At 34.0% G+C, this 11,280-nt stretch overlaps 1 protein-coding gene across 1 annotated transcript in view; it reads left to right on the top strand.

The window, feature by feature from the left end:
* Positions 1 to 10,677, top strand: part of LOC108761800 (D-beta-hydroxybutyrate dehydrogenase, mitochondrial) — a 26,511-nt gene extending 15,834 nt beyond the window's left edge. Inside the window, exons 2-6 of the mRNA XM_018508527.1 lie at positions 1,546 to 1,777; positions 4,193 to 4,433; positions 7,677 to 7,829; positions 8,840 to 9,047; positions 9,790 to 10,677. Of these exons, the coding sequence (XP_018364029.1) occupies positions 1,571 to 1,777; positions 4,193 to 4,433; positions 7,677 to 7,829; positions 8,840 to 9,047; positions 9,790 to 9,946 (966 nt within the window). The 5' untranslated portion in view covers positions 1,546 to 1,570 and the 3' untranslated portion in view covers positions 9,947 to 10,677. The remainder of the gene's footprint in view (positions 1 to 1,545; positions 1,778 to 4,192; positions 4,434 to 7,676; positions 7,830 to 8,839; positions 9,048 to 9,789) is intronic.
* The last annotated feature ends 603 nt before the right edge of the window (positions 10,678 to 11,280 follow it).

The following is an 11,280-nucleotide window of genomic DNA, read 5'->3' as shown; positions in this document are numbered from 1 at the left end:
AATAAAAATATACATGAATTAATCACTTATGTTAGTGACAGCCCGTAATATAGACTTTAATTGAATCAACAGCATTTTTTTCTCAATGTACACACACACATATATATATATACATATATTTATTTAATTCACACACACACACACACACACACACACACACACACACACACACACACACATATATATATATGTAACTCAAGAGATAAGTTATCACTCCTTTTTTTATATCTAACAGTGCACCGACGTTATACTATTCGCCTGCATTAAGCCTTTGATTTTCAATGGGTTGCTCGATGTGCTGTCGTTATAGACATCGACGAGAAAGCATACATTTGGCGAAGAAATATTTCGCACCGTAGAAGAAATGTCTCTCTGTACAACCGGTGAAATACGAGCCCGACGGGTTTAATCGATTCGGCACATTAGCAGTATACTGTTCCGCCGCTATTAAGTCAGCCAAGCGAGGAGAACGAACACGCGCAAGATTTTCAGCGATCGTCGCAATTCCATCGCGTGTCTATCGTGGCTCCGAAGGAGAAGTTCTCCATTCTCTATTCGATTCCGCGACGATCACGGAAAATCGGTAGTCGACCTAGTACGTGGTGGTCGAGCCTAGATACGGTTTAGAAAGGCAAGTGATTCTCTCTGACAAAAGCAACCCCGCCCCGCCGTTCACTTTTCACCGAAGGAACCAATTCTTCCGTCTGTACTTCTCGGACTCTCCTTGATTTTTTTATCTACCGAGAGAGCCTTTACTTGTTAAAACCAAAACTGAATTCTTTATGAGAGTTGTTTCGAGCGTTTTTATAGTTAAATTATTGCGAAATTTCCTCGATTTTAGATGCAATAATTTTAAAATTTAGACTGTCATTGTTAGCAAAAAATAATTGAAAAACTGATTTTTTATATTCGTTTTTATTTCATTTGATATATAAAATTGTATAACATTTTTCTATCTCTATATTTTATAATAATAAATGAGAAAATGTTAATTTAATGAAGAATATTTATTAATTCTCTTGGTAATCATATAATCATGATAATTAAAATTATTCACATTCATAATTGAATCATTCAAATCATACCATGTTCTGATAAATTATTAAAATATCATATTTTTAAAATTATTGAAACTTAGTCAAATCTGAATTTATAAAAAATTTATGTTCTTTTCATAACGTTCGCTTTGCTGATCACTTGTCTAATCATTCAAAAAGAAATGTTATATCATAAAAATTGAAATACTTAAAAATAACGTGCTATATCTTAAGAATTTATACGTGATAAAATTTTTCTTGCGGTAGATTCGAATTCAATACGCCAAAATACGTTAAAAAATATTGTTCCCTTTCTTGACGTAAAAATTATTCAAAATTTATATACTAGTGTTATTTCCACGAATATTATATTTATTAATTTACAAAAAATATAAATTGCAACAGCGAAGCTCTCTTATTCACCGAACACTTCCGAGTTAATATATCGAAGTTCAATAAAAAACGAATTCACTTCTCTAAAATATTAACGATTCTTTCATTCTCGCAGAGTTTCCTCGCGCCAATCGGTCACAATGGATGTCGAAACCGGGGCCGTTTTGGCCCTGCAGATATTGGCTCTGTGCTCGATAGTCGCAGCCCTGCTGGCTTACCTGATGCGACAGTCCAGAAATGCCGCCGACGAATACGAGTCGCGTAACAAACGTCACGTACTCGTTACCAGCTGTGATACATGCGTAGGCTTGCAGATCGCCCTTGCACTCTACGAAGCCGGCTACAAGGTAATAACGGCAACAAGGGGTATGCGTGTAACCGTCATAAATTAACGGCAGCATAAACTTCACCGTACGTTCGCCTCCGTTACGCTGCCAGCCGCCGATATTCTCTCTGCGGCTCGGTGAATATTCAAAATTCAGAACCGCGAGAGATCCACGTTGTAAATGCCGAAGGCTACGCGAAGTAACGGCTGACTGCATTATTGCGTGGGAACTGCTCTGAAGTTTTTGTACGTGGACGATTATCGGAAACACGCATTAGCGAATGGTGGCGAGTCTTGCGTTATCGCGGCGTCGACTATGACTCGTTTCTCTGTTTTTTGCAATCCATAATTATCACCAAAATTGGGTCAAAGCTATTATTTGGATAGCCTCTTAGTCAGCTTCATGACTGCATAAATCTGGAATTTATCGCAGAAAACCATGCATACTCCGAGAAGAACATTCATACTTGTCATCCTTATTTTTTTTCTTTTATTACACGAGATGGGGTAACTTTGCAGGCGACTGTCAGCTAGTTTTGGGCACGCTAGCTTAAAACGGATAAACGTCGGATCCCTCGCACGTCCACTCTTTCCGCGGTTTCGCGAAATCTAAACGGCCAAAGTTGAGCGGTACCATGCAACGCGACGACAACCGCTGAAACGCAATATCCCGCGGCCTTACGTCAGAATCCCCATTATCCCTTCGAGCGTGCAACATATTTCAGATTGTCGGAGTCCTGGCTCCAAATTAGTTTCCTCATGTCAAGGGAGCGGAACATCGGTGAGCCCTTAAATCAGTCCTGCCGACAGTTTCTCGACAGGTATTCACGTATCCGCTAGTCTCGCTGAGTATATCGTGTCACCACTCAAGAGTCATCCCTCAAAAGATTGCCACTGAAAGATAGATACTCGGCCAACTCAGATTTTATTCCGGTAATAACTTGCGGGAAGCGTTCTCCACGCCGATCTTGCGAGAGCTTCTTCGCGAAAGGTCCGAATCGAATGGCGATATTACATTTATTACTTCTCCAGAAGATCCTTCAGATCAACAAGGTAATAATTTCATCCCTCTCGTGATCCATGGGTAATATACTCAGAAAAGTTATCTAATAACTTAACGTAATCATCTCTCTAAAATTCAGCAATGAAGTTAGTTTTATCGTCTAATAGTTGCGCCACGCCGCAACTGTCCCTTCAACTTTTAGGTTAATATCTAATGTTGAAATCTCGTCCGATTTTGCTAATTAATGATCAGTCGATCGGCTTACACCATTTGCATGCTCTCCAAGTATTTTAAGGGAACTAAACGGCGGAATTTTCATGTAGTCCAAAGGCAAAATTGATAATATAAGTCATTTATGTAGTCATTTATGATTAATCGCGATTCTATTGTTCCACATATACTGACATTCGAGCTTTACTTATTATCTTTCGTATATCAAGAGCATACATCAAAGAATTTGATTTATATAAATACCGTTAAATACTTTAATTTATTTTAGCAATTAATAATTCAAAATAAAATTAAACGGATATAGATAAGTGTTTTAAAATGTAAGACTTAAAACGCAAGATTATTTGAAAATCGTTGTCGATATATTATTAAATAAAAATTTAAGAACTAAAAGTTACTCTACATAACATTATTCAGTTTTTCAATGTAAAACATCACTCCCATACTTCTAACATGATGTAGCTAAACAAATTTTCAAGTTATTATCACAAATGAGTTAAATAAACATTTAATTCATTTATGATAATAACTTGAAAATTAATCATAAAACTATTAATCATAAAAAATAAACTAACTAAACTCCATCAAAAAGCGACGCAATTTAAAAAGAAGTTTTTAAAGATTGTGAAATAAAAATGACATTTGATCATATTAAGAATATATTCTTTTTGCCGATATTATTTGATTAGTCTTATTTTGTGTCAAGTTAAAATAGTTTTTCTCCTTTTTTAGAAAACTTAATTTTTTTATCAATATTCATGGATAATTATTTAAAAGTTTAATTGAATTTGCTTGATCCGTCTTTAATTGAATTTATTTCTTTATCGATTAATTTTTTGAGTAATGTATGTTATTTTTGAAGTAAAAAAGCAATATAGTGTAATAAGATTGAAGTTAATCAATCGAAATGGTATTTAGGAACAATTATCTTCTAATCTTAATTGATTTTTATAAAATATCTTCTAAAATTAATACCTGAAAGAAAAATTTCGAGTTTTCCGTCCCTTACTGAAAATATCCAGTTCATTAGTCACAGTCGAGCCTATGTGTCATTTAACATGACCTATCAACGTCAAAGCATATCGCGCGGTATCGAGCGGTGCCAATACGGTGTGTAACAGAGTGGCACGTGGAACGTGGGCTTGCGGCGGCGGTGGTGTTTCAAAACATAATGTATAACATGTCATGTTCTCCCTGCGACAGGTGTTCGCAGGTCTGCTAGATCCAACGGGTAGCTCGCCGTCGGTCAAAATCTTGAAGGCGGTCGAGCTGGAGCGGCAGAAACAGGATGAACCTGACGGTACGAGCGATGGTGATCCGCAGCAACCGGAAGCCGCACGTGCCCGTGGTCAAATCGTGCCATTGGAGCTGGATCCGACAAGGGAGGACAGTTTGCACGCCTGTTTGGACGCTGTCAGGGCAAAACTTCCGGCCGGCGAGGATGGCAAGATGTTTTATTCATTCGATTTCTTTGGTTAATCATTGAATCGAGCTAGCCGAGAAATGACCGCAATACTAACTGTAAAGTAAATAGAAAGTCAGAAATAATTAATTTGAAAGAAGAACTAAATATATAGACGCCAGTATATAAGATTAAGATATTAATGAATGGAGGCAATTAGCTTTCTCAAATGAGTAATTATGTATATTTTAAAAATATAATTTAATATATAGAAAGTGAAAGAGAAAGACAAAGACAGACAGAGAGACAGAGAAAGAGAGAGGGGGGAGAGAGAGAGAGAGACGAACACTCTTTTACATGAATTCCATACTTTCATTTTAATAGCATTATAAAGATTGTGATTAGAGAAAGGAGAAACTGTCGTGTGATGTTCGAGTCTTCCAAGACCGGTACGCGAATTTTTATTTATGCTTCATTTCTCGGAATGAATTATTATCGACGAAGAAAGTAAGCATTATATTTCGTATTAACAAACGATTAAATTTAATTAGATTAGATTGGATTAGAAAGAGAGTTTCCAAATGGACGAAAGTTCGGATGTCTTTTTTTTTTCAATATGATTTATTAAACAAAATCTTTAATCAAATCTTTATGTCAAAAAGATATCAGTCAACATCATATCATGTTTAGACTATGTAAATGATATCTTCACATGTAATCTGTGTAGAAAGTGCGTCGTGTATGCAAACAATGCTTTTAACAGGTATGCTTTCTCTGCTCCTTTGTATTTTGATTTAATTTACAATTATTTCCTCGAGATGTTACGATATTGTATGATGTTACGGTTTGTACGACCATGTTAAAGCCATTCTAGCTTTAATATTAAAGTTATTGTCAAATATTAATTTCTGCGTTTTCATCTAAAATACTTAGTTACAAAATTTAATAGAGTTTCGCTTGCGTATGAACAATGCAATATTGAAGCAAAAAATAATTTGTTCGTAACATTTTTTACATGACTTTTTCTTTTCGTAATTTATATAGATTGCGTGAAAAAAGAAGTACGTGTTTCACATTTAATGCAGGGAATTACGTTGATTTAATAACGCATATAAATTTATCATTAGGATCTACATTATTTTATCAGTACTTTAAATGTATTATGTATCTATTTTTAATGAATTTTAAAATCGCTCCTTTTTGTCTTTATAAGAGTTACAATGCGGAAAACAAAAAATGTTATTTGCATATACAAATTAAATTTTTATTTTGTTAATCACATAATTGCGCAAAAAAAAACATCAAAACTGAGACTTTCTTTAAATTTCAAATTTCTCATAATTATTATTTCACAAATGCTTCGGTGTCATATAATACACATTTAATTGTGTCATTTAATTAACTACATTAATTAACTACATTAATTATAATAACTAAGCATATCACAAATGTAATAATTTGTCATACAAGCTGCAACGAGCGTCAGTAATTGTTCTCAAATAACGCTAATATTTATTCAATTACAGATAAGTTGAAAATTTTTACGTATTCAATTTCACTTTATACGTGACTTCGTTAATCCTATTATTAGTTATCCCGGCGAAAAATACCGATGAACTTCTATACCGATGAACGTGAATAATCTGACAGTAATTTAATGAAATTGGATATTGAACGAATAATGTTCTAGATATAGAATCAGTCTCCGTTTCCAAAATAATTCATCTATAGCATGTTATATTATGTTCGACGCGGGCTTTATCGACATCGGATACATATATAGGTAAAGTTATCACTCGTTCAAGATCGGGGAAAATACACAAGTTGAATACCACGATTTTTGCGAAACATGTTTAACCCTCCGGAACTGATACGAAAATTTATAACACAATTATTAATATTGGGTTTGTACACAGAGAGAAAAAAGACTATTCTTAAATCAACCATAATATACTCATATATAAGCAAAAATATTATAATCTTGTTTCAAAGATATCAATCTTGATTTGATTAAATTTGTTTTGATGCAAGTATTACTTTGCACTTAATTCAAGACTTGCTCAATTAAAAATCTTATATCAATACGAGTTCAAGACTAAAATTTTTAAAGCAAGATTACAATATTTTTGTTTATATATGAGTATATTATGGTTGATTCAAGAATAGTTATTTTATTCTGTGTAAGATTCATTTAATTTATGTTAATTAAAAAGCATTAATTAGTTTTAAGAAATCACTGTGACATAACTCGTATAAAAAGAATGACTATTAAGTATATTCGTCTAAGAATAATCCAAAGGAATCTGCACTGATCATAGGAAAAATTGGGTCCTGATGAAATGAATTAGTTTTCACATATAATGTAGTTTATGATATGAACACAAGGCTCAATAATGGATAATTTATAAGTTATGATATATCAAAACTGCTTTGTGAGCACAAGTTTTACACTTTTGATACACAGCTAAAAAATTATCCATTATTGAATCTTATCTATGACGACTTGTATCTATGACAGCCTTTGTTCACTACATCAAGCTATATTATATGTGAAAACTATTCCCTTTCATCGGAACCTCTAATTTTCCATATAGTTAAAATCCTTCGCAAATATAACATAAAGAAAATTGAATTGTGTGACATTTTTGAAAAAGAGATTTATAATTGAATGGGTCTAATAGATGTCAGCCTGAGGGTTAAAAGACAGAAAAATAAAACACTCGAATAAATCATTCAAAAACTTTAATGCACTTTCAACTTTCTTTCACGATGATTCCAACAAGATTTTTACGAGACGAGTATTTGCTTCTGCATAGATTTGTCGTGTAATATATCTTGCGTGCATAATGGAAGTTTGCGTAATGGGAAAACACGAGGAAATAACGTACCTTCATCGCGCAGAATAAATAAACGCAAACGTCATGTTCGCAGATTTTTGCTATTCGTTACACCCACGAACTGTCAGGCGAATGTTTTTCGTCGCGAAAAATGAGATGGAAGTGCCGAATGTATTTGTTTAGTTAGCGTAGCCAGGGAATGGAGGAGTGCACTTTCGTTTTATAAGTCATACTTCCGATTGGAGATGCAATTTCAAATGCTCGATATCACCGGGGACCGTAAATTGCAGCGGTATTTACTCGCAATGTCCTTCCGCTGTTGTATATAACGTATCTCCAGCGCGAGCGAAGTTCGTTGAAATAAACTTCCATCTACCTCGTTTCCGCGCCACCCAGGGAGGACGATCACTTTAAGTACTCTAAAGCGCTGAACTTTATTTAATTACAGGTCTCTGGGCAGTCGTGCACACAGGTGGCTTGGTTTTACCAGGTGTCATAGAGAAACAAACCAGTTCAATGTGGGAGTCCATGTTGCGTCACAACTTGGTTGCTCCGCTAAGAACAGCCAGAGTATTCATCCCTCTATTGCGTATCAAGAGAGGTTCGTTGAATATATTTCACAAAATCTTAAGACTAAGAAGACCATTGTCTGCCGCTACATAAAAGATTAACATTTCTTTCTATTTCGCTCCAAAGAAAATTGCTTTTTGAACAACGAAAAAAATTGTCATAAATAACAACAAAATATAATAAATATTAATTTTTTAGTTTATATAAAAATTAAAAATGTTTTAAGTACCAAAAAAATCTTATTTGTCTGAGCTCGATAAAACAATATTTCGGTGAATTTATATCCATGGGCGTAGCCAGGATTTTAGGGGAGAGGAGGCCAAATTAGAGTTGATACTTGATCCCCCGTGGAGAGAAATAGTCAAGTGGACTATTGGATTTGTTTCGTTTTATTATTTTTAATTACTAACAGGTAAAAATCACAAAATCTGACATATTTAATGTAGTAATTTAAGTTTTCTCTTAAAATTGTAAACTGTGTGTGTGTGTGATTCTTCGAACTGGAAAAACTTAATTTATGATACAATATCGAGTTGAATTCTCAGAAAATCTTTCTATAACTTTTATACCTCCAATTTTTTCTTCTCTTTCAAAATTAATTTTTTGTAAATAGTCAAAACATAGTTTTAAAACATGTGTATTTTTTTTTAATTATTATGTTCTTTAAAATTTAGAAAAAGTCAATCATCTTCGGTCTTGAAACGCAATCTTAAACTGAACTGGGATAATAATATTATAAACTAAATTGACAAGCAATCAATATTAATAAATATTTTAAAAATCTCTCTGTAAACAATTTATTATTAAAAATATCTTAAATAAAAATTTTTTACTACAAAAATGGTCGAGTTGAAACTTATCCACCAGCTTAAGTTAATGAGAAATTTGCTCGCTTTTCGAGGAAGTGAATTGCTCCTTTGAAAGCTGCAGCAGTGCACAATAGCACCGAATAAAGCGCTCGGCGCAGCGGCAAGACTATTCACCGATAGCAAAACCATATTCATTCTTTAAGCGGCTTATTGAAAATGTTATATTCCTAAGGACGCATCGTTCTTTTGGGCGACTCCGAAACGAGCTACGGCAGTAAGACAGGCTCTGGACTGGTGGCTTTCAGCGCGTCCCGAAGAGCCGTGGAAGGTGCCGCGGAGGCATTAAAAAACGAATTACATTCATCGGGTGTCGACGTCGTGCTTCTCAAACCGCCGCCAGTGAATCCTCTCGTTCTTTATGCATCGCCCGTTCTCAAGACGTAAGACGACTATCAGTTTACGATGCCTTGTTTTCACGGGCTAACAAAGATGTTGAGTCGGCTCCAAGCACAGCGCCCAAAACTTTTGCGAACTACTTCACAATTTTGTTCTCTTTCAAACACGTTTCCTCCTTCTATCTTTCTTATACAATTTTCCCGTTAACGATATTAATTCCAATCTTAGAAATTGGACTATTATATTATACCGTATTCAGAGTCATTATACTTTAGTCATTTACTTTGATAAGCGTAACGATCAGGGGAGAATAAAAAAGGATATCATTACTTTCTATTACTAATCTAGTTTTGATAAACGATGAAAAAATTTCTCGTAATCTCATTTATGAAATTAAATTACATAAATTATTAGCTTATTATTGCATTGGAAAGCGAGAGAGAGAGGAAGGAAAGCAAGGTGGGAGGGAGGGAGAGAAAGCATTAATATTTTAGATTAAAAATGATTTTGTAGCTCCTAAAAATAAATAAAATGTAAGTAAATTGTCTACATGAACCTCTACGATTGTTACATAAATAATATGTTTATAAAAAATGATAAGATATAGTTCGCAAACAATTGGAATGTATTATACTTACAATCGCGAAGGGGGACATATATAATCAATTTAATATTTTAAAGTCTTCAAAATTCATCTGTATCTTCTCTACGCCAATATCTTCTTTTATAATCATCGTGGCTTAACGGTAGATTTAATTGCTATGAACAGTGCTCAATTATTTGCAGGGTCGATGTGGAATCTGGCGTAACAGCCTCGGAAGGGACGTGGACCGCTCCGCTATCGATTCATTCCGTGCAGAACGCTCTGATTCCTGCGATTACGACGTCGTGTCCTTTAAGCGTTTACGATATGTCTGTCAAGCCGAAGGTCTTCTGTCGATAATACCATGCCGTGTAAACGGACCGAAAGATCACGAAATGTAATAATGTCGTGGGACTCCTCGAGTCGATGCAATACGCAGCATACGGAGACAATGGGACGTGGAATATAATGGTACACGCATGTTTGCCGCCGGTGTCATTACGTTGACGTGTTATCCCACGTGCCCTAAAGCGTCATGTGCGGAATTTCTTTCTCGGTTTCGTGGTATAGGCGACACTTGCTGCGTGTGAATGATGTCATTTTTTCATGTGCTCGTCCCGAGCGATATCTATTATGAATTCTCGTTTTTGTTTCCCGTTCATTTTTGTATCGCGTTTGCTGTGTCAGGTCTTGGCACCGATTTGAGGAAATATTTATTAAAAGCCAGTAATTTTTATCGCCACTAAATAAATTCCTAATTACCCTTAATTCTTGATAAGTTTCCCATCCCTTTCCCCTTCGAAGGAAAATTATTCTAATGTTATTCTAATGTTGTAAAAATAAGATCGCTCCCAAAGTAACTATTATACAGTCTAGCATATTTTAAAATTGCACATTCAGTCCGGTGGATTTATCTTCGATTGCGATGTTTAAATATTTGGTTGTGTAGCGACTTCACGAAATGTATATTTTAAGAGGTTGAAACGGAAAATGTGTTTTACTTGAAAGATTCGATGGACGTGTATGCGAAGTTAAAAGAGTTTTCTGTATTTGCGCATGTGTAAATATCACAGATGTATTCTATAAAATGATGTAATATATAAAATGTTTGAATAACTTTCGTAAATTTGAAAATATATGAGAATATTAATTATATAGTTTTGAAAAATTAAAAAAAATATGTATACGATATAAATGATCTTTTCCTTTACTATTATTTCTTTAGATTATTATTTTTAAAGTCTTCGACGAAATTTGTCAAAAAGTTATTTTGAAAAAAGTTTTTATTTGAAATTTTTAATAATAGGAGAGAGAGAAGATTAATATATTTTCACTTATATTTTTCACACTTGAAATGATATAAAAATAATGTTCGTAATATTTTTTTCGCATTTTCAAATTCACAATAGTTGTTCAGCCGTTCGCTTTGATAGACTATTTCATATAATTACATAGTTAAGCCTTCATGAAAGCTATTTGTATTTATAATTAAAATGTGAAGCTTTCGCCAATAAATCTACTTTTAGATGTAAACGATAGATCTTTCTTAATAAAACTATCGTAACATGGTGCAATTATATTGAGTTAAAACGAAAAGTGCAATATGTACTCTGCGGTTACGTGTAACCTCAATAACGTTTTATATGTATTATTTGTCAAAGTATATATATATATATACATATATAATAATGTTA

Source organism: Trachymyrmex cornetzi, unplaced genomic scaffold (genome assembly GCF_001594075.2).
Source record: "Trachymyrmex cornetzi isolate Tcor2-1 unplaced genomic scaffold, Tcor1.1 scaffold262, whole genome shotgun sequence".
In the NCBI taxonomy this organism is placed as follows: domain Eukaryota; kingdom Metazoa; phylum Arthropoda; class Insecta; order Hymenoptera; family Formicidae; genus Trachymyrmex; species Trachymyrmex cornetzi.
This window is presented reverse-complemented; position numbering and strand designations above follow the sequence as displayed.